The sequence below is a fragment of the Pithys albifrons genome, chromosome 1 (assembly GCF_047495875.1).
Source record: "Pithys albifrons albifrons isolate INPA30051 chromosome 1, PitAlb_v1, whole genome shotgun sequence".
Lineage (NCBI taxonomy): Eukaryota > Metazoa > Chordata > Aves > Passeriformes > Thamnophilidae > Pithys > Pithys albifrons.
Window position 1 is genome coordinate 11,970,793 of NC_092458.1, and position 27,843 is coordinate 11,998,635.

Consider the following 27,843-nt stretch of genomic DNA (forward strand, 5'->3'; position numbering starts at 1 on the left):
CATTTAGAAAGAGCAGCCTGTAACAGTTTTACTGTGCTTGAAAACATGTATAAGCCAGCTAAGGTCATGATCCCCCTGGTCTTGCAAAAAGTTTTTTGTTGGTTCAGGAATGTACCCAAGAGGATCTTATTGCAGGGCTAGGAGATGCTGCTTAAGAGGGTTGAGCTGGCTCAAGAGTTGTATTAAAGGCATTTTCATTCCACTTAACAGTGCATCGGCTCTGCCACAGGTATTTTGGCAAGGGAAATTTATGTAAGCTCTCTTGACAGTATTTGTAAGCATCAGGAATATTATGTGCAATTGGATGCCTTTTATAGGTAAGACCGTATTCTGCTCACAATTATTTAAGCAATCCATGAATAATTAAGTGAATAAAGGCATACAGGGCAAAAGGAAATATTTTGTTAGACTTTTTGCTATCACTGGAAGGAAAACAGGCAGGCTTAGGCCATCTTCATGATTTCTTTCACAAGCCTTTCTCTCACATGAAGATGGATTACTAACATTGTTAAAATTACTCATTCAGTTAATTTCAGTGGATATGTTTACATTTTTAACGGGTGCCCTGAGGCTGCCCTTAAGAAAAGACTCACTGTACAAACAGCCTGCACATGCAGATCCAGGCATAGCCAGAGGCTGCCCTTGGCACACTGGAGGCACCACATGCCTCTGCATCCTTGGTGGCTTGAAACTCAGACAAAGTTTAAAAAGCAGGTCACCCAAAAACCAGCTGGGTGCATGGTGGTGTGCAAATAAGGGAGTGTGCTGTTCTCACAGTCATGCTGGGATGAGTCTCTGAACAAAGAGCCAACATGTTTGCTATGACTGCCCTTGTGCCTACTTAGTGCAGTTGTCTTTCCAACGTCACACAGTGGTCTCACCAATAAAAGGGAAAAGCTCTTTTTTAGTGTCAGCTCTGTGCTGTCTGGTTGAGCTCTATAACCAATAAACCAGGTACACTCACTGCACAGTTGTAAGTTCAACTATAGTGGTCAGTAAATGACCTGCTACAAAAAAAAAATTAAAAATACTACTTTAGAAGATCCATTTTGTACCACTCATTTCTTGAAATCCCATCTTTACTGCCTCTTTTTAGTGCCTCTTCATGTCCTTTTTATATTATTATTCTAAATGTAATTGAAACAAATGAAAAATAGCTCTCATGGTTTTTTTAAAAATAAGCCTGCAAGAAGTACTGGTTCAATGTCTGAAATTCACTTACAGTCTTAACTGTTGGCATCTTCTTCTGCATTCCCAGAATAGCAACCAAGTGAAGACGGAGAGGGGAAGTGCATCACTCCTACTTTTTGCTCTGTTGAAAGAACAGAAGGGGGGGAAAAGTAGTTTAATCACAAATATAACAGTGGAAGTTTTGATTTAATAACATATGTCGTATTTTCAGATCGTTCCTGTCTAGTCTAGTATATATTCTTAGCCTTCTACTTCCTCAAAATGCAGGTTACTATTGCTTCTTTAAGCACAGATTTATAAAAGCAAGAAAAAAGTTTAAAATACAACAAAACAAAATGATCCATCCAGTAAGTAAACATTTGGTGTGTTCTAGCAAAAAGCAAAAATACAGAAAAATATTAATAAAAATAAATGAGCCTGCTTCTTAATTATCTAAACTGTTTAAACATGGAAGAGTATCACTATGTGTGTTTCAAATCAGGAGTGCTATTTGAGAAAGCTGAGTTTTCAGTATTTGGTCATAAGACAGTAATGTGCTGAGATGGTGAAGTAGGAGCAAAGTTTCTCTGAGTTCAGAACTATGCCACTGTCAAGCTTCCAAGGAATTAAGCACAGGAAGCACTTCCACCTTCTACTCCTCCAATTCATGTAAAAATATATCCTGAAAATCCACAGTGCTTGTTGCAGAGATGTTCAAACAATGTGTTTCAAAATTTCTAAAAATTGTTCATTTTCTATTTGACTAGTGCTAGGTTTTGGGTTTGATGAATAAAGCATCGCCAAATCACAAGAGAGAGAGACAGAGAGACAGAGAGTGAGTGTGTTTATGTGTGGGTGTGTAGGGGTTTGAGAGTGTGTAGATGTGTGTATATACATACCTGTATACATTACACCCTGTGAGACCCCACCTCATTTTTATACTGTTTTCTAGATCACTGGGAACAAAATGACATCACTTAACCTGGCTACCATCTTTGGCCCTAACTTGTTGCACAAGCAGAAATCTACAGACAAAGAATTCTCAGTTCAGAGCTCAGCTCGAGCTGAAGAGAGTACTGCTATCATAGCTGTTGTACAAAAGATGATTGAAAACTATGAAGCCCTTTTCATGGTAGGTGGATATTTTTTTTTGTATTACTCCTATCTATTCTTAAGATAAATGAGAGAATATCTGGTTGATCCTAAAGTAGATGAGGATAAAATAAACTGTAGAAGCTGCATTACCTTAAGATCAATTAGTATTCATAAAAAATGTAGTCTTCTAGCAAGGAGGATGATTTGCAGTAAGTAAAAGTATTAAAAATATGTACTTATGTATTGACCAAAATGGTTTGTATGTAGATAAGGGTATATTCCTTAGAAGATTTCTGTCTGTGGAAATAATGAGGGTGGCTATTCAGTTCTATACTAAACAATGCATGGACAAGACTGAAAAAGACATTTCACATCTCAGCTTTGGAAGTCAGGAAGCCAGTTCTTCTGCAGGGATTAAGAGATCATTGGTTAATTTAAGGAACAACCTTCACTATCAGAGACTTTTTTTGTTGGTTGGATGAAGAGGAAGGACGAAACTTTCTCATTTGTCAGTTGGATAAGAGAAGTAGAACATGAATCTGTGTAGTTCCTGAGTTCCCTTTCTGTTCTCCTACTGAAGCAAGGAAGTTCTTCGTAAGAAGGCTGATGGCCTTGGACTTGAACACGTTGTTTACTTAAGATGCAGCTTTAGTTAAATCATGTTCCTCATGCCTAGCAGTTACCTGTACAGTTAATTCTGTGGCCTTAATTGTGCTCTTTTTGTGTACAAAATTATAGGTCACCTCAGTAGGACTTGTGCCTAAGAGGGCCCTGCTCTGGGGTAGCAAAGGCCAGTTGGACCCAGTGGTGTGCACTATCTTGTCTTCATTTCAGTAAACACACACATCCTAACAAAACCAGTAGTCTTGAAAAAGTGGAAGTAGCTTTGGTGGTTGTGTCCTGAACTAAGCAGCCCTGTATGTTACACTGAGGAGATAAGTTCCCAAAGTAGAATGAAGAACACTCTTGAAACCTCCTTTAGTGCTTCAGAAAAGCTGAGTACTGGAGACCTTGTTGGAAGAAGATGGACAAGCCTGAACTGTAGGCTAATGGTCACATAGTACTGTAAAGGGAAGGTATCTATCAGATTTCAACAGGAAGAAGAGCATGAGAAAGCCCTGCCTATTAATCTAGTCTCAGATGAACTTCTTTGTGGTTTTCCTTGCTTATATTTTTATTCTTGTACCAGTGAGACACTGGCAATATTTTTTTTTATGTTGTTGTTAATGCTTTTCACAGTTTAGGGAAATGTTAAGTGCTATTTTAACTTCCACATCAGGAAAAGAAAGTGACAGAGCTGTACCCTTGGGTGAAGGTCTGCTGACACAGAGTAGGGATGGCACTATCAAATTTAAAATAATACTTGAATAAGAATACTTGCAGTACTTGAAGTTTTCTTACTGTTGTTTCTCTTTAAGAACTTCTTGCGGCACAGACACATCTCAGTATGTAGTACTTAGGCACGCATTCAGACTTCCAGTCTGGAAAGGGTGGGGTTGAGGTTAGGCTAACCTATGGGCTCTTTTAATTCTGACAGATTTATTCCTCTATCTCTTCAGTACTTGCACTTTGTTCCGAAGGTTAAACAAAGTGTGGGAAAAAATTTTCTTTTGTTTTCCAGAGTAGCTTTTACTGTTTATACTTGACATTTATGCTACTAAAAAAAGAAAAACATCTGGATTTAAGCATTCAGCTACAGCTGTGACAGTGTGTTTCTACTAAGGTGCTTTTGTGTTTTGTTTTTTTTTCCTTTCTGTTACTTTTTTGTATGGGGAGGTTATAAAACTGTGATTGGCTTCAGCATTGAAACTGGAACAACATTTGTCAACCAAAACCTAGGAAACCAGGATGTACTGGGATACCCAGACCACAATTTCAGAATGATTCTCACATGTTGGTGGTGTCAAGGAGGTTCTGTTTGTGAGAACAACCCAGGGTACTGAGCACTGTTTTTCCTAAGCAACTATTAATAACATCAGTAATATGAAAACATGTGAATTTCTTATAGAAGATGGAATCTGACCTTGCTTCAGATGTCAGTGTTGATAAGACCTTTCATATCCAATTCTTATTCATTTCAGTGAGTCTTAGGAATGCATGAAAATGTTTTACGGAAATGTGTAAAGGACTGTTCTTTGCCAGTCTCTGAACTGTATCCAGCAGCTGTATGCGAGGCACAACTCAACCACCTTTCATCTTACTGACTTTTATTTGGGATAGAGGATAGAGAACAGCAGCGTGGCCATGCGTTTTCATCTCTTAGCACCCAAATCCAGCCTTGCTGTGAAGAAGCACAGCATAGTGCATGAGATTTCTAATTTTTACTGTTAGGGGTTACTGTGGCCTTCCCAGTGTAGAGAGAGGCACACTCTGTCTTTCTGTGCCACATCTGTGCAAGGGACAGCACAAAAGAGACACTTCAAGGGTCTCTCCACCCTTTTGTGTCTCAGAAGCTGTGACTCTTATGTAGCACCCAGCACCAAAATCTCAGAATATCTCCTACTTTACTGGAGTCCTGACAACTGCAAAGCCCTCTGATACATCCCTGTATGGGCTCAACAGCTGTTACTTCAGCAGTGCATTGGCTTCCCTTCTGTCCCTGAATTTCAAGTTCTCATCCATCTACTCAGGCACAACTGCCAGTTAAAAATTAATTCAGTAACAGCTCTTGTGGCATCTTCCTGAGATACTGATATTGTAGTTCTCTCTACGTGCAAGTTTATAATTACATGCATATCATTTCTACACTTACCAAGTTACTTAACTAAACTGAAGAAAATTGCTGCACAGGAGCAATAAAGCCCAGTCGATAGCTAGCAAGGAGACCATCAGTACAAATGCAGTTGAAGATTCATTCATTTATATGCCCTCATTCATTCAGATAAAAGTTCTATAATTCAATAGAACTGTTAAGTTTGGGGTTTGTGGATGCTTTCTGTTGGAGCTGAACTTCCAATTGGGACTTTTTCAGAATTGTTTGGATGGCATGAAAGACTGATGTATTATTTTTTTTAAATAATGGAAAATGTGTTTTTATTTTTCTGACAAAGTCCTCTCAGTAGATTCTTACAAGTTACTTGATATAAGACTGAAAAGTTAGTTACAGACAAAAAGATGTGGATTCTGTTTTATCTTCAAACATTATCTGGAGTTTATTCTAATGTATGTGTGTGGCTCGGCTTTGCGAACAAAGATTGGGGAAGGGCTGTTCCCACGTGGGTGTGCCCTTCCAGCCTGCGCAGTGGATTTTAGGTGAGGCACAGGGTGCGCAGAACTGGCCCCACTGTTTAAGTCCTGAGGTTCATCTGCCACGGCCAAGTGAGCTTGGACAGTGACAGTGAAGTCCTCAGGACTAGAACCTACAGCACCCGGCATTTCCCAGGAGGTCTCCCGTCCAAGGACTAATCCAGGGCTGACCCTGCTTAGCTTCCGAGATCTGACGGGATCGGATGTCAGGGAGGCATTTAACTGCCTTATCTAATGTATAGAAGGGCAGTCTAAATGTAGAAGTTACTGCACACTAGGTTTCTAAAAATATGTTCCTATACAGATAAGATAATTTATTTAAAGATTAGTATATCAGTGACCATCAGTAAGATATTTTTCCAGCTTAGAGACTGAATACAATTTTTAAGAAATGAGTATGTGGTTACACAAGTTTTTCATAGAGATTGTGGATCAATTTGAATTAAATTATGCATATCTTTATTTATTTTCTAATTAGTTCCTTATTTGAAGAAATATGCCTTTTCTGTGACTTGACTCCCTAAATACCTCCCAAACTGAGGTATTCCCCTGAGCAATCTGTTAGTAATTCTATTCCTGTTTCCCAGAAAATGTCAGGGAGAACAAATGGCCCATGCAGTATGACTTGAAAGTCGAGAGATTCAGGCTCTGAAAAATTGCATCCAGAAACAGATACTGCACAGTTGATGACCTCTTGCTGAGATTTTCTTGTCTCCAGTGCCATCTGCCATGAGTGAATCTGGGCTGTCAAGTTTCTTGGATGGTTTCATTTGTTTCAGTGTTTTGAATCTTGAGTTGAATGTTCCACTGTGATGTGGACATACTTAAGGATTGATAAGACTCTGGTAAGGTTCAGTTGGAAGTACAAAGTTTACTTATACAGGTTCTAGGGTGCCATTTCTGCTACCTAGCCAGGAGTTGTTGCTGTATCCTGCATCAGCTGAATTAATCTAGGGCTTTGAAGGTTCATCTCCATACAAATGCAAAGGGACGGTTAGCAAGTCAGAAGGCCAGGCTCTAAAGAAGGTGATGCAAATTCCAGCTGAGCCTGTTCCTCAGAGTGGCTGGAGATCCAACAGGACCTACTTGTAAATCTCAGTTATGGAAAGGTGAACTTGGTAATTATTCAAGGCCTATTTGAACATAAGGAAGAATTTAAATGCTTCTAGATCTCAGGATTTGGCCATATGGATACCTGGATATTAAATATTTATAAGGCTTCATTTAGAAAAATGCTGACCTTTGACAGCTCTCATTGAAGTGAAGCAATTGAAGATCCTCATAGATAGAACACTTGCCATGAAATTTCCATAAGAGAAGGACATAAATAAGTCAAATGCCACAGAAACATGAAGAAATGTTCTCTTGCCTGTGTAATTACAATGTTTCTAAAAGAAGAGAAGTACAGTTGCTTGGAATGAAGATTTGTAAATACCCACAGATCTTTGAAGGGTGATATAAAGTGAAGATTTTAAACTGGAGCTTTTCAGATTGTGATACATGAGTAATCCCACTGTTACTACCAACTATAATAGCCAGCTGGATACCAACTGGTTATTCAGTAGTACTCAGCATTTAACATTGTACAAGTGATCTTTAGAACTATTTCATCTTTTATTACATGAAATTTCTCTTTTAAGTAGAAGCTTCTGAATATTATATACTCTCAGTAAACATATTGTACTCGGTGTTTTAGATTAAGCAATAGTGCCAAAATTGATGTTTGTGAGATGATATTAATTTCCAGCTAAGTATTTTGTGATGTCTTCATAGGTTTCCCCTGATCTACAGAATGAAGTGCTTATCAGCTTATTAGAGACTGACCCAGATGTTGTGGACTATTTGTTGAGGAGGAAAGCTTCCCAGTCATCGTGAGTAATCTGTTTTTTCATCATCCCTGTTTCTACTGGGAATTTCTGTCTCCCGCTGAAAGTGTTCAAAAGGTTCTGGTTTTCCACAGCCCTTCTGCACTGTCTACAGTGGAGTAGAACTATCCTCCCCATTACACAGACTCTGCCAAAGAAATTATGATTCTTGTACAGTGTTTTCTAAAGATAAAACTTGTTTCCTGATTCAGAGGAAAGATTGTGTTCTGCTGCAGAGAACAGAATGGCGTGTACATAAGAATATTCAGTGAACAGGATGTATTTTTGTGATCTGCTGGTTCATGTCTTGGTTTTGTTGTAATCTTCAGTAACAGGAGGCATTAGTCCACTATCCTTGAAACACACCCTAGAGTGCCTTAACACCATCCCAACTGCTTGACCAGTTTGTCGTTCTTTTCCTGTCATATACCCATAGGACATTGTAAACAAGTGAACTGCTGCAACTGCGCAATTATGGACACTCTTTGGATATTATTTAATTATCTGCTTTGTGAAAGATCTGAAGAGAAAAAACCCCACACTGATCACTATTGCAGTTATGACACATAACAAATTCTGACTTCATGTATGGTGTATATATGCCTGCACCCTTGTGCCTTAATGCTATGAGTTTGTACATTCAGATTAACAGGATTCCTGGCTTCCTCATGGGACCACAGCAGTCATTGTCTTTATTCTAATGAATCCCAGTATGTCAGACCCAAAAATCACAAAATTTGACAGACTGGGTGTAAGTAATTTTTAAGAGGTTTCCTAGACTTTGAACTCTCTGAGACAGATTGGACTTTGTTTTGTCTTCCTGTGTTTGTGGTAAGTGCCTGGTGCATTCAGAATATAATTCAATTTGAATTTTTACGGTGAGTTAGCTATTTTTTTCTCTCCCTCTGAACATTGTATAGTTGGAAGTAAAATAATAGTGTACCTGGCTTTAAAGGAGGAGGTATAGAAGAAACAATTTCACTAACACCTAGAGAAAAAAGCTTTCTTTAATTATGAAATTTGAAAACAAAAATACGTGCAGAACATATTGTGTTGTAAAGGATTTTATTAGTTTGCTGACTTAACCACATGAACAGATAACATACAGTAGCAAATTATCACAGGTCATCTGATTTGGGGTAATTTTCTCTTTGTGAAATTATTTCAGCTAGTTTGTCTCACTGACAAGTAACCATAGGTATATTTAGATCACAGTAAGTGTGGGATAGTTACAGGTAAAATAGCTCTTTTATACTTCTTTCACATTTGTCATGACTGCAATTAGGAGAGACACTGCAAAACACATGACCTAAGGTAAAGTCTGTAGAGACTTCTTTCTTTAAGCCCTCAGTTTGGAATGAGCATTTTATTTTTATCTCAAGCTAATAAAAACCTTCATGCTGGATTTCACCATCTATATAATAAAAATATGTAAAATTGTATCTCACCTATCAATGAGCATAAATTAGTCACAAATCATTGTGGATGTAACAGGTTAGATCCTGTTTCCTTAACTGACCTTTCCTTGAGCTTTCTTACCTTTAGCCAGCATGTACACCTACAGGACAAAATGCGTCTTTTGTGGAAAGCTGGTCACAACTGACAAAAGGCATTCTGTAAGAAAAGGTTCTGAAGTCAAATAGAAACATATAACTACACTAGTGCTAATTTATTGTGTTTTCAGTAATGGGCAGATAAAATATCACTGAGATAGGAAAAACGGGCATTTTTCTTCTACTCTGCTATCATGTAAGTGGTTTATTTTTAATGTTAATGACATATGTTTTCACTGTGATTGCAACTTCTTGGTTAAGATATTCCAGGCAATTAGCAGGAATGTTACTTAATGTTATTGCTAGGAGTGTGATGCTCTTAAGAGATGAATCTCTTTCAGAACGTCATCTCTGTTTTGAAGCTACATATTTGTTGCTTATTTTTTCTGTCAGAAACGTGAGGCAGCAGACAAGGAGATGTTTGTCTTGATTTCATAAAAATGAGCCTCCAAAATGCATCCTTAATGCTCTTGGAAATTGCCTGGTCACACATTCAAGATCCAAATGTAAATCTGCGGAACAGAAAAGTTTACATATTTTTGAGACAATCTTGATCAGAAGAGCTAGTTGACTGCATAGAGTAGAGTATGGAATCAACTTCAAGACTTTAAAATTACGTTAATTTCTTTGAAGGTCCTGCTTCTGCAATTGCCCTCACATTTCTGCTTTTGCTGTCATTATAAATGCTTTCTTGGGTCTGATCTAACAGAGAAAACACAATCTCTTTTCCTCCCACGAGGAGGACAAATCAGATGTTCCTTACCTTTCAGTTCTCTTAAGAGCTGAGCATTGTAAATGGCGTGTCAGGGAATTTATGAAAGTTGTTCCTGGTAAAGCGCTAATTACAAATGGCAGCAATTGTGAAGTGTGCTTTTGTGGATGACTTCCCCAATTTTTTGTATGTTGGCTTGATAACAGTGGAATTTGGGATTCACAGCTGTAAGATGAAGCATCTCTAAACTAACAAAAAATAAAATCTATTTCTTATGATTATTTATTGCTTATCATGGTTAGTAGTTCTTTTAGAGTAAACAAGTTTCAAAGTTACAGAATTTTTGGCTGTTTTTGTATTATGATAATGGGTTTTAATCCATCCTGACCTGTGGCACAAAGATGAAACCAGCTAATAGGTCACACAGTATATGTAAATGCAGTTTTCAAAGCTGCAGAGGCTCTGTGAATCATAGAGTCCTCTACTCTGTTACAGTAGCAACTGCATCATTATCTCATAGTAATCTGATTTGTTAGTGGCACCTGTGTTGCTCAAATGTGTTTGGAAATTACTGTGTGCTGCCAAGCCATCACACTCCGTATGATTTGCCTCTTGAAGGCGTAATTGTTTTCCCACTCAGAAGCTTTAAGGTATAACAGAAAAGGGTTTCTGTCAGAACCAGAAAGGGATTTCCTGTTTTGATGACCTTGATGCTAGTAGGAAAGTAGGAATATCTCCAGGAGAAGTAATTAGTCTTACTAACATTTTTCCAGTTCACCCATACAAGTAGACTCTGGTGGATAATATCAGTTCATAGAAGGAAGTCTGTTGGTTTGGAATCTGAAGTCGTATTTTTGAACTCATGTGGCATAGGTTGCTTTTGCAGCTTTCAAATGTGTCAGTTTGTACTTAACCACTTTTTAAACTGTTTCCTTAACATAGTTCTTAACCACTGGGAAATGCTTTACTTGCCTTCCCATTTCTCACATGGGATTGCACAGAATCATCTATTTATTCTTTGTGGGGACCATAATCTGCCCTTCTTCATAGACTGCATGCAGACAAGTGGGTAGCTTGCGTGGTATTTATGTTTGCCTCCCACTGGTGTGGGGTTTTTAATCTTAGTAAATATCTGTTTGCTAATGAACTCAAACAATAAAGCAAACAGATGCAAAAGTTTTGATTTAAGGAATTTGTGAGAATTCATTCTTTAGCTGCAAAGATGCAAACTGAAGTCTTTCACAAGTTCTGTTTTATCTTGTTCGTGAAGAGCGTAGAAAATGCATTAAGTTCAATTTCCAGCTTTATTCAATCCATTTTGTTGGTTTCTTGTAGTAAGATTGTCAGAGTCCACAGGCACATCCCTTGATTTTTAAAGCTATTTTTTCTAAACAGATTTTAAAGCGAGATAGATATATAGATATATATTTATTTATATATATACACATACATAAATGTATTTATATATATAATACAGCATGGGCTTATCAGCAGGAACTGTAAATCAGTTTAGAAACTTGAATGTTTCAATCTTTTCAAAGACTTGAAAGTTTCCATTTAGGTAAATTTTTAGCAAGAGCTCTGTCTTCAGAAGAAATCATTCAAGGTAAGACATGAAATCAGTGTTTCACAAAGCTCAAGTTTATGTTCCACATTCTTTCATTTCCATTTCCCTTATTCCTTGTGTTACCTTGCCATGGGTAAGTGGTGGTTTGCCTCTGTCTTTGCCCTGTGCTTTACAGTTAGGTTTGGATGCTGCAAAGATTTGCATGTGATAAGCCTTACTGGTTCACCATTAGTGCTGAGTATGTCTGTATGCTGGCAGGGTGAGGTTTAGATCATGTTCAGTCTAGAAAGCTGGAGAGAAAGATGTTTGGTCGTAGGAAATCTATAGGTGCTAACATTTCTGCCCTTTTCTAAGAAGTCTTTCTAGTTTTGAATTTCCCAAGACATTTCTTAAATCTCATATTGCTGCACAAAGCTTTTTTAGAACTTGGAAGGGCTGAAGAAAGAAGTGAGGGGCAAAAAAATAGGAAAAAGGTTTGTGATAGAGTTATACATACTTAAAATACAATAATTCTTCAGTGTAGACTGTTTATAGATTAACTTGTGTTGGACTCATCTTCAGATGACAAGTTGAGATGGGATGGGAAGTTACCTAATGGACAGGTTTTATTTTTTTTTTAATCAATGACTCCCCAGCATTACCACACGACAGTGGGAGCCCTGGGACAGGATACTTTGCCAAATGGCAGTTTTATTTTTTTGAGTTGGCCCCAGTTTGAGTTCAGGATAAGATCAATTCAGTGATGACTTTCTCACTGAGAGTCACTGAGGAGTAGTAACCCTATTTAATTAATTCCTAACACTTTATTGTTTCTTTATACTAAAAAAAAAAAGAATATTGACTGAGATAATAGTCATCTGTAAAGTGAATGTATTTTATTTTTTGGGACTTGCAATGTGTAAATCGGCCAGGGGTAAAAATAAGAACTTGAAAGTATTGCTAAGTGTTGTCTTTATTTCTGTATTAATATTTAGTGTGCTGTGACTAGCTGTGTCTTTATTTTCTTTCTTCAGTTTGATTTCACTTGTCTGGAAATGGGGTTATTGTTCCATAACAAGAAATGAGATTTGGCTGCTCACTCAGTTCAAGCTGTCTTTGGATTTGATTTTGAGAAGGGCTGACCATTTTCAGACATTTACAAGAATGAGCCTCTGTTGTATCACATTCAATTAGAACAGATAATAACAGGAGGTAACTCGGAGAAGTGTTTGACTCAAGGGAAGAAAAAGATAAGCATCTAAGAAACAAAGGTGCAGAGAAATGAAAAATGAGTAATAGAAATATAAATTAGGGAGGAACAATAGTTATGTTTACAGAGTATTTCTACGTATTCTTTGTGATGTTTGGTGACTCACAGCTTGCCTTTTGCCTGCCTAGTAAACTGTGACAGTTCAAGAAATCTCTCTCAATGTTCCCAACACATTTCAAAAATGAGTTGTCTCTCTGAACCTTGGCTATACTTTGTCGGGGGGTTTGTTTGCCTTTCTTTGTCAAAACTAAATGCAGTTCATGCTATTGGTGATGTAAAGGTGAAGGGGCAAAAGAAGTTGTAGAAGGTATCAGCAGAGCCAGTTGCTTATTGCCCCAATCATAAGTACGGCAGATACCTCTGTTTGTCCCCTGTAAAATATGTACCTTCTTGTGTCTCTAGAAGAAAATCATTCTCATAGCTTAAGAGGCAAGCTGAGTGCTTGATTTCTCTATATAAAAATTCAGAATAGAAAAAATTATTTTAGCATACTGCTTAGCATCAAACTAATCTTCCCTATAATGCCTTAAGTTTTACTGTTCTAACAAGCTAAATTGACAAGGTAACATAAGGAATTGATTCACTGCTTAGTTTCCTGTGATTTACTATACAGTTGTGTGTGGAATTTTTTGTTTTCTTTCTTGACAGCAACATCTTTTGATTTTGAGTGGCCCCTGCTGGCCACTTCATGGCAAAAGTTTTATGCATGGAAAATCCACCTCTGTAACTGCTGCCTGAAGGGTTTTCATTTCAGCAGCCATGACCATTCTCCTGTATTTTATTTTTATCTGTATGATCATAGAATCAGAATGTTTTGGGTTGGAAGGGACCTTAAAGATCATCATTGTTCCAAACCCCCTGCCATGGGCAGGCACACCTTTCACTTCACTGGGTCACTCAGAGCCCCATCCAACCTGGCCTTGATGTTAAACTGCATCCATAGCTGTGAATGTAAAGCATTTTTTATTTACAGTAGTTTATCAAAATTTCTCAGGAGCCCTGAGATGCTGCGGTCAGAAGGTTCCTACTCCACAGGAGAAAGACATTCTTCCACAGATTCCAACAAAGCTTCAAGTGGCGATGTCTCCCCTTACGACAACAACTCGCCGGTACTGTCGGAGCGCTCCCTGATGGCAATGCCAGAAGAAGTTGCCCGCAGCCCAGATAAGCTGTACAAGGTACCTGAGCAATATACACTGGTTGGACACTTGCAGCCTAAGCCAAAAGAGGATTCTTCTCCATCACGGGCTGGAAAAGGTATAGTGCATCCTGCTCATGTTACTTCTTGTCAGTGACTGGTGGGGATTTCTGAAGTAATTGAAAAGTGCTGGGTTTGTGTTATGAGCTTTCATGATTTGAGGAGCCATCATGTAAATGACCTTACAAAAAAAAAAAGGCAAACCAACATCCTTTTCTTTGTATTGAGCCCAAAGGGTCTGTGCTGAGTCCTTGCTATTAACTCAGCCAGCTGTCAGGGATGGTATTGGTATAACACTACTTAAAACTTGAACCTATTATTTAGGACAATAGAACTATGTATGTTCTCCTTTTCAGCCTATCTGTGATAGCATGACAAAGTCTAGTTCTGATCTGTGGGACTGTAATGTCTGCAAGGTTATGATCCAGACTTTGGAAAAATCTGAGATTTTAAGACTTCAATCTACAACTTTTCTCCAACTGTAAAGATTTACCTTAGCAGCCTCTCACTGGAGAACACAGCTGAGCTGCACAGGTTTACATCTGCAGCCAATTACATGCTGAGCAGTACTAGTGCAGGGATCCATAATTTCCTTAGCTACCTAGGGTGTGCATACCTGAATGATTTCTTTGGTAAAGAATTGTGGTTTAAACTAATAGTTCACCAGCACTTCAGGATGCTTTTCCTATAAAAATATGTATCAAAAAATTGTCATCAATGAAATTCATACTTAGTGAGGTTTTAAAGCTTAGGGATGCATATGGTATTTTTTTAACAGTTTTCTTTCAGAGGTACTGGTTAGGCATTTAATTCCCTTTAGAATTAATGGGATTTAGACTAATATATCAATTACATGTTTTATAAATGCATTTATCTTCAATAATCAGCATCTAAATGTCTGAATAGGTTTAAAAATTTAGTTACTTTTCTCCTAAGTTATGAACAGGAAATTGCATGAAGTTTTATCATGTTAACCATCTTTTGGACTTTAATATCCATCAGGATGACAGTGGGCCATGAAAAATTAGGAAATTCCTCTACTGACAGAGGGAATCAGGAAAATGCATGAAACTGTTTATAACCCAGCACAATGCCTGATACATGCATTTCATTAAATCTCTATTCTGTGGCTGCAATTCTGTGTACAACGGGCATCACCCTTGGCTTCATAGAGCATGGCTAATACTTACCTTTGAGGTTTGGGCAGCCTGAGGGAGCTTTGCCAGAAACTACCTTCGTGCACCAGATCTTCCTGTTCTTGTGGCAAATTCTCTGACTTCAGTAAGACAGAGGACTTAAGGACTCAGCAAACTCAGGTGCCCTGCCCCTACAGAGCTCACTGAGTCCATTGCAGGATCTGAGCCTGAAACAAGTAGCTGTGAACAAATACATAGAATCATAGAATACTAAGGAGTTGGAATGGACCTTAAAGATCATCTAGTCCCATGAACAGTGACATTTCTCACTAGACTGGATTGCTTAAGGCCTTATCCAGCCTGGCTTGGAACACTTTGGTGTTGGGGCATCCACAACCTCCCTGGACAACCTGTTCAAGTATCTCACCACCTTCACAGCAAAAAAATTCTTCCTAATATCTACCCTAAATTTTCCCTATTTCAGTTTGTACCTATTATTCCTTGTCCTATGACAACATTTCCTGATGAAGAGTCCCTCTCTGGCTTCCCTGTAGGGCCCCTTCAGATCCTGGAAGGTTGCTATGAGGTCTTCAGGCGACTTTCCCTTCTTCAAGCTGAATAGCCCTGATTTTCTCAGCCTGTCTTTGTATGGCAGGTGCTCCAGTCCTCCTGTCAACTTCATTGGCCTCCTCTGGACTTGCTCAAACTGTTCCATGTCTTTATGTTGGGGGACACCAGCGCTGTATTCAGTACTTCAGGTGGGGCTCACATTTGGAGATGCCCATGTTAGGTGCACAGTAAAGATGTTAAGTAGATGTTAATGACTGATACCATACATAAGGTTTTACCATTCCATTGGTGTATTTCTAAATAATGTCTTTAAGAGGATTGATTAATCATATTTTCCCTGCTTTTACTACTGTTCAGATGTTTCAGAAGATCATTTTGATATCTGGGGCACTTGGCATTCAACGCTGAAAAGTGGCTGCAAAGATCCAGCAATGACAGGTCAGTTATTTCTTGAGTTTAAAGCCCAAATCTAGCAAAGACAAAAACAATTTCTTTGTTTCAAGAAATCACAGTGAAACCAGTAGAAGAAGGCACATTGTCCAGAGTTGGATTTTTAAAAGGTGTCTCTTCAGGAGAATACAGAGAAGTGCAGTGGTTATGCTTTTCCATATTCATTGGAATACAGGGAAGCAGCAACATTTCAAACTATCAAAGATAATTTAAAAAGTAATTTTAAAATTACTTCAATAAATAGTTTTATATTCTTTTAAATGTCATAGAACCATAGAATGTGAAGGGTTGGAGGGAACTTTAAAGATTATCTAGTCCCAGTCCCTGCTCCCATGTGCAGAGACATCTCCCACTGGACCAGGTTACTCAAGGCCTTATCCAGCCTGGCTTGGAACACTTGCCAGGATTGGGGCATCCACAACCTCCCTGAACAACCTGTTCAAGTCTCTTCCCACCTCCACTGCAAAAAAATTCTTCCTAATATCTAACCTAAATTTCCCCTATTTCAGTTTGTACCTATTATTCCTTGTCCTATGACAACATTCCCTGATGAAGAAAACATTTCCTCTCTGGCTTCCCTGTAGGTCACCTTCAGATCCTGGAAGGTTGCTATGAGGTCTCCTTGCAACCTTCTCTTCTCTAGGCTGAACAACCTCAACTTTCTCAGCCTGTCTTTGTATGACAGGTGCTCCAGTCCTCTTATCAACCTAGTGGCCCTTCTCTGGACCTGCTTCATTGGAAGGTGGACACTCAATGCGGATTTGAGAGCAGCTGCCACAGAGGCACAAGCACAAACTGTGAGGTTGGCAGCCTTCCAGTGCTGACCCTGCTGCTGGACACTGTGTTCCCAGCAAATTCCCCTTTGTTTTTCTCTCACCTGCACCCACCTCACAGAGGAGCTGTGAGACTAAAACACTGCCCTCCCAGCTCTTCAAACATTTGAAAGATGTTAAGTGCTGTAAGCCTTTATGTCAGAACAAAGTATTAGAGCCACTAGGTAAACAGATGTGGTTCAGGTGGATGTAGGGCTGGTGCTCTGTGTCCCCAGGTTCAGCTGGAGATTGAGCTGATATACTGACAGTCCCACAGCCTGATGGTGAAAGCCCCCATGCCTCTTCTACAGCGTGATTTGGGGAAAAGCAGTAACTTGTTAAGTGCCACATAAATGGTTCTGCAAACTCATTTTGTCTTTCTGACTCTGTCCCCCAGGTTCTTATGGGAACATTTATGAAAACAGCTTGTTGCGCCCCGGACAGTGCTCTCTTTCCCAGGGGAACCTCGCCATGTATTCTCCTCGGTGGCAGGGCAGCTCCTCGGAGTTGGACAGCAGCAGGCAGGTCATGCGAAGGAGCCAGACGACTGCTGCCATTCCTGAGTGTCAGCTCCATCCCATGGTGTCCTGGGTGTGCAGTAACCCACAAGCGGAAGTTGGCAATAGGAGTTCCGACCTGTCACACTCAAAGTCAGAGCAGCACTTGACTTTAAGCAGTGTAGAGGACCTCAGTGAGCATGACTCGAACACAGGTTGTTTGCAAAGCACAGCCAAGCCCTCCTACAGAAAAGACCGGCCACCACCCCCTTACCCAGGCCCAGCAAAAACAAGCTCTGCGTTGTCACAGCGGCCAAGTGTTTCTTCAACGTTGCACTCTTTATGGAGACTTCAACGCCCAGAAAAAAGTCCAGGGCCGAGAGCACCTGGAGAGCCACCAGCCAGAGCCCCTGCCCAGGCCACGTCCAGGCAAGAGCGGCTGGCCCCGCACACGCAGGTGAGTCACGTCTGCTCCACAGCACCTCACAGTCAGAACAGTACCAGTGTTTCAGAGGTGGACTGGAACGAGTGGCAAAGGGAGAGGTGGCAAATTTGGGAGCTGTTGTCAGCCGATAACCCTGATGCCCTCCCAGAAACCCTTGTATGATCTGACTGCCGAACTGCCACTCATACCTATGCCCCTGTCTTATAGTAAAACAACGGTGACATTGGAAAACAGGGAGGGCTTGTTTTTTTTATACCAACTGATTTGCATATACTTTTTTAAAAACTTTGTTCACTTTAGTTTCTAATAGCACTGTCAAGCAGTTAATTTACAAATACAGTATGTTCCTGTTTTTCAGCAAACTTTTGAGAAAAAACAAGGTGAAAATTTTAGTGTAATAACTGTATGCATATGCTGTGTATAAGATAAAACTGTTGCTTTGTTGCTAAAAATGTATTTATATATCTGCAGTTTTGATGATTGTATATTCTGTAATGGGTATTGTATGATAATCATATATTATGTTTTCATATGCAGATGTCAATCAATCATGACTGCTTTTTTTTAAAAATCACTGCACTTACATTACGGTGACATGCATTGGAATTCTATAGAAAGTGCACAAGCTGGTTTCTGTGCTTTTATATATATATATATATATATACAAAAAGCTGTTAAAGGAGAAAGTTGTCCTTTTTTTCACTGCCTATTGAAAGACACTAAAATAGAGTGGAACATGAAAAGCCATATATTTTATAAGGGTAGTAGTGAGCTTAGAGGGGAAAATACCAAATACTTTTTTCTTATAAATATGTTTGCAAAAAAAATTAAAATTTCATATAAGATTGTAAAAATACTTTTTTTAGATTCTGGTAGGAAGCAACTCAGAGAATCGGCTAAGAGCAACATCATGCCTAAAGCCACTAATGATGTAGTGCAAAGGCCTGCCCTCCCATTCTAAAGGAAAACCAGTGTTATATATACAGGATATAATATAAATATTTATAAATATATGATTTTATATATTGTTCTAAAACAATAAACTGGAATCCAAATTTTAGAAAATCATACCAAATAAATTGAGATGTGTAACAACGGAGATAGAATATGGCTTTTCCTTTTAAATACCAAAGCTCTTGTATTAAGAAATTCGGAGACTGGGAAAAATGCAGAGAGACATACAAAAGGGAGTCAAGAAGAGTTTCAGAAATGAATCTGTTGCTTGGAGAAGCTTACAACTGCGTTTGTATAAATATTGTGCCAAATTCTGGGTCAGTAATACTTCTTCAGTCCCTGTATGTTGTGTTGTTAAATGTTGCTGTTGTATACACGATTTGGTGTTTTAAAATTGCAGAACCGTGTGTGGCCAGCAGGTGGCAATGTACCGCAGTATTCTAGAGAAAATCCTTGTTAGCACATGATAAGGGAAAATGTATCATATCTAAAGAATTTTATAAAACATATTAGTCTTAATTTTAATGAAGTGAAGACTTATTCAGTAATGTTTTCTTTGAGTTCTATCTTGTGCCATAATGATGGAATAAAAAGCTAAGTAAAACAACGAGCATATTTTTTGCTCCTTTTGTTTTTTTGAAGTAAGGTTTATGGGAAAATTAATGTGTTTTTATTACATTCTTGAATATCTCTGTCAAAAACATGTAAAAAACTTAGGAGCTTAGGGACCACCTTCAAATACAACTGAAGATCCAAGTTCAGTTTGACACTTAAAATCCATCATATAGTCTGCCCATCATATCTCCATTTCTCATCATATCTCCATTTCCCAAATAAAGTTACAGGATAAAAGCACTGAGCCAAGTAGAATAGAAAAGGGTGGGATTTGGCCTTTGACTGTTGTAACTCTTCTTGTGAATACTGTGTGTGGAATAAATATCACTCTCCTCTTGTGGTTGCAAGGCTTTTCCAAGTACCATGTAGATATGAGACTTCATAGAAAAAGGTTCTTGTGTCTACCTTGTTGCAGCAGCTCTGTGTCAGCTTAGCAAAAAAAAAAAAAAATCAATCCACCTCAAAATAAAAGGATTGTGTTATATAAGGAAGGACAAAAATGAGCTCTCACAAGCAATCTTCACTATTTGATATTGTCTCAATATTATCCCGGTCTTGATACAGATTTGCTACAGGCAATTAGCTCCCAAAGTCTTCAAAACCAGGCATAGTGTAAATCATGCTGCAGAAGATACTATATTCACTAGATGTATATCTCTTAATTTTAAAGCCCTTTCTAAATACAGAAGCACCTGCACATTTTTAGTGAAAGCTGTCTCAGGATTACTCAGCTTCATAAATTGCTTTTTGCCAGTACGTGTACTGTATATATTTGTGTATATCTGTATATTACCATCTACATGAAGTTTATGCAACAAAAGACAAAACCAAAAAAGACCACTGCTGGAGGACAGCCTTGTCTGCACACATTTCAATATACTATTATTTGGAAAAAAAGAGATACAGAATAAATTTCAATGAATTAAAGTAACACTTGCCAAGATTACACTATTTCTGTAATTTTCACTTCAACAGGACAGAGCAGAATTGTCATGAACAGGCTATGGATATAATTTTTATTTGTACCTCTTTCCAGGCTGAAATCTGATATAATTTTTATGTTTTGGGGGTTTTTTGATATTTCACAAGAAAAGTAGACATGAAGGGTTGTTTCTAGTTTTATGTTGGCTGGCAGATCTTTGTGGGCTATCCCACTTAGAAATCTGCAATGTTTTTCTTTCTATGGCATATGCTCTTATGTAGCCACACTACTCCACTTAGAAGCAAAGTCCCTAATATGGGGATATCAAAGCTTTTTCTCTGTTTCCCTTGGGAGGACAATTCCTGTCTTAGCAAAAGGGCCGTGGGCCTGTGCTTCAGCGAAGAGTGTGATAGAGAAGGTCTCCTCCAGAAGTCTTGAGGCCTCAGGGCAAAATCCTGTGGTTCAGTTCTCTCCCATAACCTCTGTCACGCCATGCTGGTGAATACCTAGGATTGTAAATAATCCCCTTTCCTGGGGTTCAGCCCTGATGGGCTGAATTACCTCTTCTCAAAGGGTATCTCCCAGCTGGCACAAAGGGTGGGCTGCACTTTCAGGTGAGCCCAGGAAAAAGTGGGATGTGGGTACTCCAAGGACAGGGTGCCTGTGAGTTGCCCACAGACCAGGGGTTGCTCTTTGCTGCTGCAGAAAGAAAAAAAATTCCAGGATTCGGTACAGCTCTAGGTACAAGCCAGATGTGGTGGGGAACCTCTCAGCCAAGGGGAAAAAGGAAAAGTACAGACTTAAAAGTATTCCTTGAAAAATAACTCTTGCTGCCATCTTTTAGAACAAGATGTGGCTGCACTGTTGCATCACCCATTCTGAGACTGTGCTCCTCTGCTGAGGGGCCAGTTGAACCTTCTCCTTCTTTCCCAGCCTCCTATCACATGCTTTACACCAGCTCTTGGAGTGCTGGGAGGAATTCTGAGGTAGCTCAGCGGTGGGCACAGGAATGGAGGAGGGACAGGGTCAGAGAAGGGGGGAGGAGGAGGGTGGGACTGGCCCACCCTGTGGCAGCAGCCTCCAGCAAGCCCTGCTCAGCTACTTGTGCAAGCGCAGGGCTCGCTGCTGCAACCTGCAGGCAGGAGCCTGGCCAAGCACTTGAGAGTGGCTCTGAGATACAAACCTAAGCCAATCCAACTTGAAATCTCAATCACTCTGCTGTCTACATCGGGAGCCCAGGATGCCACCATGGCATGGGTTAATGCTGCTTAGAACTTCTGGGCTGTTGAAATGATGTGGTTCATTGAACTGGAATTTGTTATTGTACAGTCTGGAGAGGGGGGCGTTTCCTGGTTTTTTACTGGTTTTGTTGTTTCACACTCATCAGTCAAGGTCAAAAACCTTAATTCCAGCCTTTCTGGAGCATCAGCTTGCTCTGTGTTGCTCATCTGGCAGAGGATCGAGGACTTCTTTCCCTTCTGGGAAATACACGGTGTCTGAGCCTCACCTTGCTCCCGCTTTCCCTTCTTTTTGCCTTTATTTACATGAAAGAAAAAAGAAAGTAATAGCTCCACTGTGCAATGATGTAACCTCACAGAGCTGAAAAACAGTGGAAATGATTCTCAGACACATTAAAGAGTATTTTGACATCAGTAAATCCTTTTACAACATCACTGGGAACAGCGAACCACTGCTGTGCTGCAGTTGCTACAGGAGAAAGCGTCTCTGTGTCCAGACAGTGCTGCAGAGACCACAGAGCTATTCAAGGCATGTAGACACTCAGGCAACTGGGCCATTAAATGCACTGCCTCTGAAAATAGCATTCATCTAATTTTTCTGAAGTGTAAAGCATCCCAAAAGGTGATATCTGCATCTGGAAAACTTGCAGGCTTCCCTTTGATTCAGTGGAAAGAAGCAAGTATTTCTGTGCCACCATTGGTATGGCCTATATGAGTCTTTCCGTGAAGGATGGTCTCTTTTGAAGGGCTGATCACTAGAAGGGCCTTTTTCTTTCCCCTGTCTACGTAAAGGAAGCCTAAATAAGTTGTCCAAATATGGTAGCCTTCCAAGACTGATGGAATGAATCCCACCCTAAGGGTCTAGTAAATCAGAAAATGAATGGGGAATGTTCAGCACACCTTTCCAGCTCCTAGGAAAAGTGAAACTTACCCAGAGGCCTCAACAATGTGTTATTCCCTGGGCTCCTAGGTCAGCCTAGGGCTAATGGGTCTGGCAAAGTCAGTGCTGCTTCTGGAGGCCTGGGGAGGTGGCCAGCAGGAGATGGAAAGTGAGAGTCTGGAATTGCACATTTTGTTCGTTTGTTTTTAAAATGGATTGATTGATTGATTGACTGAAAACTATTTCCGTATGACCTCAAAGTGTCATCAACAGGATCGTAATTTAATTAATTTTTTGAATGAATTAAAAAATAATTTAGCATTTATGAAAGTAACATGATTTGGGCATTTTAGACATACAGAAGGGAGGGGGCTTATACTGCTTCCCAAGAAGCACTGGCAAATGAAGACAGGCAGATAATATCTTCTTTCTGAAAGATGGTGGTTAATCCCCTTTTCTCTGTCTCTGAGTAAGCAAATGTCTTTGTCACTGGAGTTTTAGGAACAAAGAGGGAGAGAGGGAGAGAGGGAAGAGGAGAGCTGTCCCAATCCACTTCTCTCCTGAATTGCATTTGGGAGAAGGTGAAAGAGCATGTTAGAACAGTATCTCCACTTGGGTGGTCACCACACTCTGGGTGAGGACTTCCGCCCCAGACTCTGGACACTCTTCTAGTGATTATTCAAATTTTTAAATAAAAAAGAATAATTTTAAACAATGAATATGTTAAACAAAGGGGACATGAGTGGGCACTTCAGTCACCATTTCCTTTTGCTGGGTTCACTCTATTCCATTTGCCTATGTCTACTTCCAATCATACATATGAGTTTTAATTAAAAAAGAAAATTTAAAGAGCCCTGAGAAACAAAAGTATTTGCTTCTGGTGTGTAAAGAAAAAATCAGATATGAGAAAAAAAATCAGAAAATATCATGCCCTATCTAACCAAACAACTAGCAGCCTCTTCCTCTTTCCTGCACTCATGTGTTGGGGGCACCAACAGCTGCTTGCCAGGAGGGAGTGAGTCTGGCTGATAGACAGGTGTTCAGCCATAAGGCTTCATGCTCATGGCCATGAGGAGAGCAGGGTGAGCACAGATGTGCACAGGGCCACTCAGGCCCTGGGCAAGTTGCCAACACCAGCCCCAGCTTGCTCTGCCTGACACATGAAGCCCTCTTTGCAGTCAGGGCCATCCCCGCTGCTCTGGCCAGATGGGACTCTGCCAAGCTTAGCCACCTCTGCCCAGACCAGCCAGGTTATAGACAGAGAAACCACAATTCCCAACACGGAATCACTGACAGACGGCTCCCTTCTTGGGCATTTTGCTTTCCTGGTCAGGAAGGAAGATTTCTTACTGCATCTTCTTAATATAAATCCAAATTTGGTCTGCTTTGAAAAGGAGCTGCTGACTAATCAAGACATCCTTTAGAGTTTAAAAACTCTCCAATCATTAAGAGAAAAGATCACTTGAGCCCTGGTTACTGCCTTCAACCTCACAGAAGTGATTTAGAGTCACCATTCAAAAATAAGGGAAAGAGAGAAAGAAGAAGAAAGAGATAAATGGAGAAAGAGAGAATGAGAGATAAAGAAAGCAAGGAGAAAAGGAAGAAAGCAAGGAGAAAAGGAAGAAAGCAAGAAGTTTGGACTGAAAAGCACTTTGTCATGCAGAAAATAAAAAATGCATGTGGTAGCCTGCCAAGCAGGGTTATGGAAGTAAAAACCCACCGTTCAGTTGAGGACAAGAGTCATATGATCGCTTTGGGGATATTGAGTGTTGAATATGGAAGGGGCATCTGGCTCTTTTCCTATAAAAAGATTTAAAAGGGTGAGATGCTGAACAAACTCTTCCTTATATCCCACAGGCTATTTCTGTCAATCACTCCCAATAGCAACTAAAGGTTACTAGCTGTGCTTTAGCTCAGGGTGGTATCGACATGGTGTAGCTGTGGCCTTATTTCTGATTGCAGGGAGAGCTGGAGCCCTGGAAAAGCTCAGAGCTGCAAGGAAGTTCTTCTGAAATATTCCTAAAAGAAATGCAAAACCCCCATGTCCAGTGTCCAGTATTATCAGCCACTTTGCAGTCTGTGAAAAAAAGCAGTAAGGCTGAAAAAAAGAGAACTGTGGAGTAGCAACCTCATCTTATTGGGGCTGTCAGTGAGTGATCCTTAATTTGCAGGAACCTATTGCTGTCAGCTCGGTGATCTGACAGTGGTAAATGAGTAGCAGGACCTTGAGAGCTGGAAGGCTGGAGTTGTTGTCCCTCTATTGAAAAAAAAATAAGGAAAGAGGGAGAGATAGAAAGTTTGCAATTAATGTTTTTTTTCCCATGTCTGTCATTGACAGAACAGTTTCCAAGGCTTCAGGTTTTCCCATCCTTAAAGAGTCAAGATTTTCAACTAGAAACATCCAGAATTGACGTGGTCAAGTAGAGCAAGCTTTGGGACTGGGAGCAACAGAGGAAATGTGAGGAGACCCTGCTAGCTGGTGTGTCTTGTCCTCTGTGCCACTGAAAGTAATTTTGTCTGATCCTGGTTCTAGTGGGAGATGAATGGGACAGTATGTGTGAACTTGAAGCTTGGCTGCAGTCACATTGCTGCTCAAAGGCTGAGACAGAGTCATACTGTCTTTTGTTCTGCTTCTGGTTTTATGGCTCCTGCAGTCTTCCTTGTACACTGGGCAGATCTGAAGAAGTGACCTTCAATATGTCCTTCCTTCACAGTATTTTCCTGTTTTCTGATGATTTGAACAACACGCCTGGGATATAGCAGGCATATTTAAGCTCTGAGTATCTATCATCTAGTTCTCCCATTTCCTGCTTAGTGAAGGAGACCAAGAGCAGTGCAGCAGCTGCACCTCACTTGTCAATCAACCACACACAGCTTTCAGGTCCTGCCTTCCTCAAGTCCCTCCCATTTTGTTTTATTCATCCCCCTGGGAAGAGGATGTTCAGGCTGGATCATGCAGTGCTAAGGCTTGTGCTGGCAGACTGTGTCTGCTCAGGGAATGGAGTATGGGATGATTCTGGGGCTGCAAGGTAATGGCTTTGTTCCATCTGCAGTGGTTGGTCTAAGGGCTAAAGCTGTCAGGGTCAGTGTTTGCACCTGCGTGGAGCTTGGCGGCTGGGGTAGCAGAAGTGCTGTACTACCCAGAGCCTGGCTGCTGGGCTGAATTCTGTGGAGTGGGTAGGTGGTGTGTGGCTGTGATGGCTGAGGTTAGCTGAGAAAGTGGTCCCTTTCCCCAAGGACACCTGAAGATGGTGCAATCCAGTACTCAGGATCTACACTGAACCTCCATGCCCTGGGACCCTCAAATGGTTGCTTAGCACTGGAGATTAAGTTCCGAAGCTGTTTTGGTTTGTGTTGCACTGAGACATCAATGCCCCAAGGATTAGAGCATGTAAGTATGGCCCATGATGGTTTAAGGCACAGAGAGCTTGGGAAAGCTTGATGTGCACTGTGCCAACATCACATTTTGTGCTGGGAGTAAATAGGAAGCTTCAAGCTCTGGGATTGCCCTTTTGACACCTTCAGACCAAACAAGGGTCTACCCTGAGAGCTGGACAAGCAGAGACAGGAGCCTTGGAAAGGCAGCAGTGTTACCCCTTCAAAATGAGCCCTTGCTAGCTTTGTACCAGAAGCTTCTATTTCACTCTGCTTGTAGAATAATGGGGAAGTGCTATGAAGACAAAGAGAATGGGCTGAAAAGAAAGGAAGAATTCCAGAAAACCCTCTGTGTTTGTAAGGAAAATTTTGTCACTCCTGCCCTGGCCACAAGGAGACATCCGATTGTCACTTCAGGCAAGCCCTGAGCAATAGTGTTCCTCCCACATCCTGCTGGGATGGTGCAGGACATCATTCAGCTGCCAGCTGCCAGGGCTCTGTCTGTGATGCATGTCCTGTTTGTGGTTGTTGTGGGGGTCTTGGTTTTATTTAATATTTTTCTGCTCTGCCCCTCAGTCCCCCTAATCATCATATGCACCTGGACCAAAGCATCTGCCTTGCATACGAACGAGGAAGCAGAAGTCTGTACTCCCCTTCGAGGAGAGCTATTCAGAAGCTTTTTGGTTTATTATTCATACTAGCCTTGGGCAATTTTGTACTCTGTGTTTTAAGATAGTGGGCAGGGAGAACATGTAGTTATCCTTTCCTCTGGTATCAAGGGATTAGCTTAAGCTCATGAATAAGGAGCATCAGGGATGCAGATGGCAAAAGTAACCAGAAGAGACTGGGAAGACAGAAAGCCACACTGTCTCTTTTCACAGAAAAGACTTTTAAAAAATCTTCCATGACCTTTTCTTCCTTCAAGCAAGTGAGCAGTACCCCATGTCAAGCCTGATCAGTCCCCACCCAATGGACTGGGACAGAACTGAGTGCAGCATAAGGCAAGGAAAGAAATTTGAGCACCAAATACCATAAAGCCATGCTATTAAAATTTGTTTGCCATGTTCTGCTGTACTTGAGCTCATATCGTAATTGCAACATGTGGATAACTTCTACCTAGTAGCAGACATTTGTCACAGCATGCACAGTAAAACACTGTGAACTCTCAAAGCTAAAAGGAGTAAGCTTAGAGTTTTCAGGTCATGATTTGTATTTCCAGCTTAATAAGAAGAACCATCACCCTCTCTTTTTTTTACCTTTTTTTTTTCCTTTCTTTCTTTTTTTTCCCCCTAATACCTGGTGTTACTACAAACTTGTCTAGGCTTGGCAAGGAGGACATTTTGCTGCTTATTAGAAAAGGGCAGCAAACACTACGGCATGTCCAGTGTAGGGCTAGGCTTGGACTCATTGTCAAAAGCCAAAAGCCTTAAGAGGTTTCTTTGATGGGGGGATGGAGAAAAAGAAAACATGAACTACAATAATGATGCTTTTGCAACTTGGTGCATGCCCACTTTACATCTTTGTAGGCAGTTTGGTGGATTTGGCATAGTCTCCCTGACTGCTCAATTGCAGCAGGCACCTCTCCACCATAAGTGCTGCTACAAGGAGCACAGTGAGATTTCATCACCAGTGTCAGCCATGTATAGCCATGTGTGGCTGCAGCAGGAGTGATGCTGACCCTCCTGCAGGGCCCTGAGACTCCTTGCTATGTCCATGCCCTGGGTGTCCATCTCTTCATGGCTCGGATGCCCCTCTATGGCACATCTTACTGCCTATAAATTTTGTGCAGTTCAGGATTCTGTGCAAGGTGGTAGCCTGGGCAGGACATGAGCCCCAGGAGTTTCCCCATCCTCAACCCGGCTCCAGGCAGGATCTCAGGATGGCTGTGCACCCAGCTCTCACTGCCAACCCATGGATTCAGCTGTGTAACCCTGTCAGATCCGGTGACCAGAGAAGCCTCTGTAGAGCAGAGATGAGATTATACTGTAAGGATTAGCATTGTATGCTCGGAACTCCTTACACTTTTGTCCAATCACCTGGCAGGAGATGTTGTTTATTTGACAGTACATGCAAACACACCAGCAGGGCAACTGAAGCGGACCTTTCCACTTAGAGAGTTTCTGCTCCCTGCACAACTGTGTTAATATAATTCCATTATAATGGCAAGAGCCATGCTGAATGCCTTGATTCTTCCACCCAGCAAACAGGCTGCTGGACCGAGTTCCTCATGGCTGCATGCCAAAGCCTGCCAGCCTTGTCCCCATTGAAACAGATGTTCAGTGAGGAGGGAGACA

At 40.5% G+C, this 27,843-nt stretch overlaps 1 protein-coding gene across 5 annotated transcripts in view; it reads left to right on the top strand.

Annotated features, from left to right (window-relative positions):
- Window positions 1-19,126, top strand: part of ARHGAP6 (Rho GTPase activating protein 6) — a 310,649-nt gene extending 291,523 nt beyond the window's left edge. For all 5 annotated transcript variants that reach the window (XM_071562475.1, XM_071562829.1, XM_071562561.1 and 2 more), the window contains exons 9-13: window positions 2,123-2,302; window positions 7,285-7,382; window positions 13,452-13,714; window positions 15,719-15,799; window positions 17,021-19,126. In XM_071562475.1, the coding sequence (XP_071418576.1) occupies window positions 2,123-2,302; window positions 7,285-7,382; window positions 13,452-13,714; window positions 15,719-15,799; window positions 17,021-17,727 (1,329 nt within the window). In that variant the 3' untranslated portion in view covers window positions 17,728-19,126. The remainder of the gene's footprint in view (window positions 1-2,122; window positions 2,303-7,284; window positions 7,383-13,451; window positions 13,715-15,718; window positions 15,800-17,020) is intronic.
- The last annotated feature ends 8,717 nt before the right edge of the window (window positions 19,127-27,843 follow it).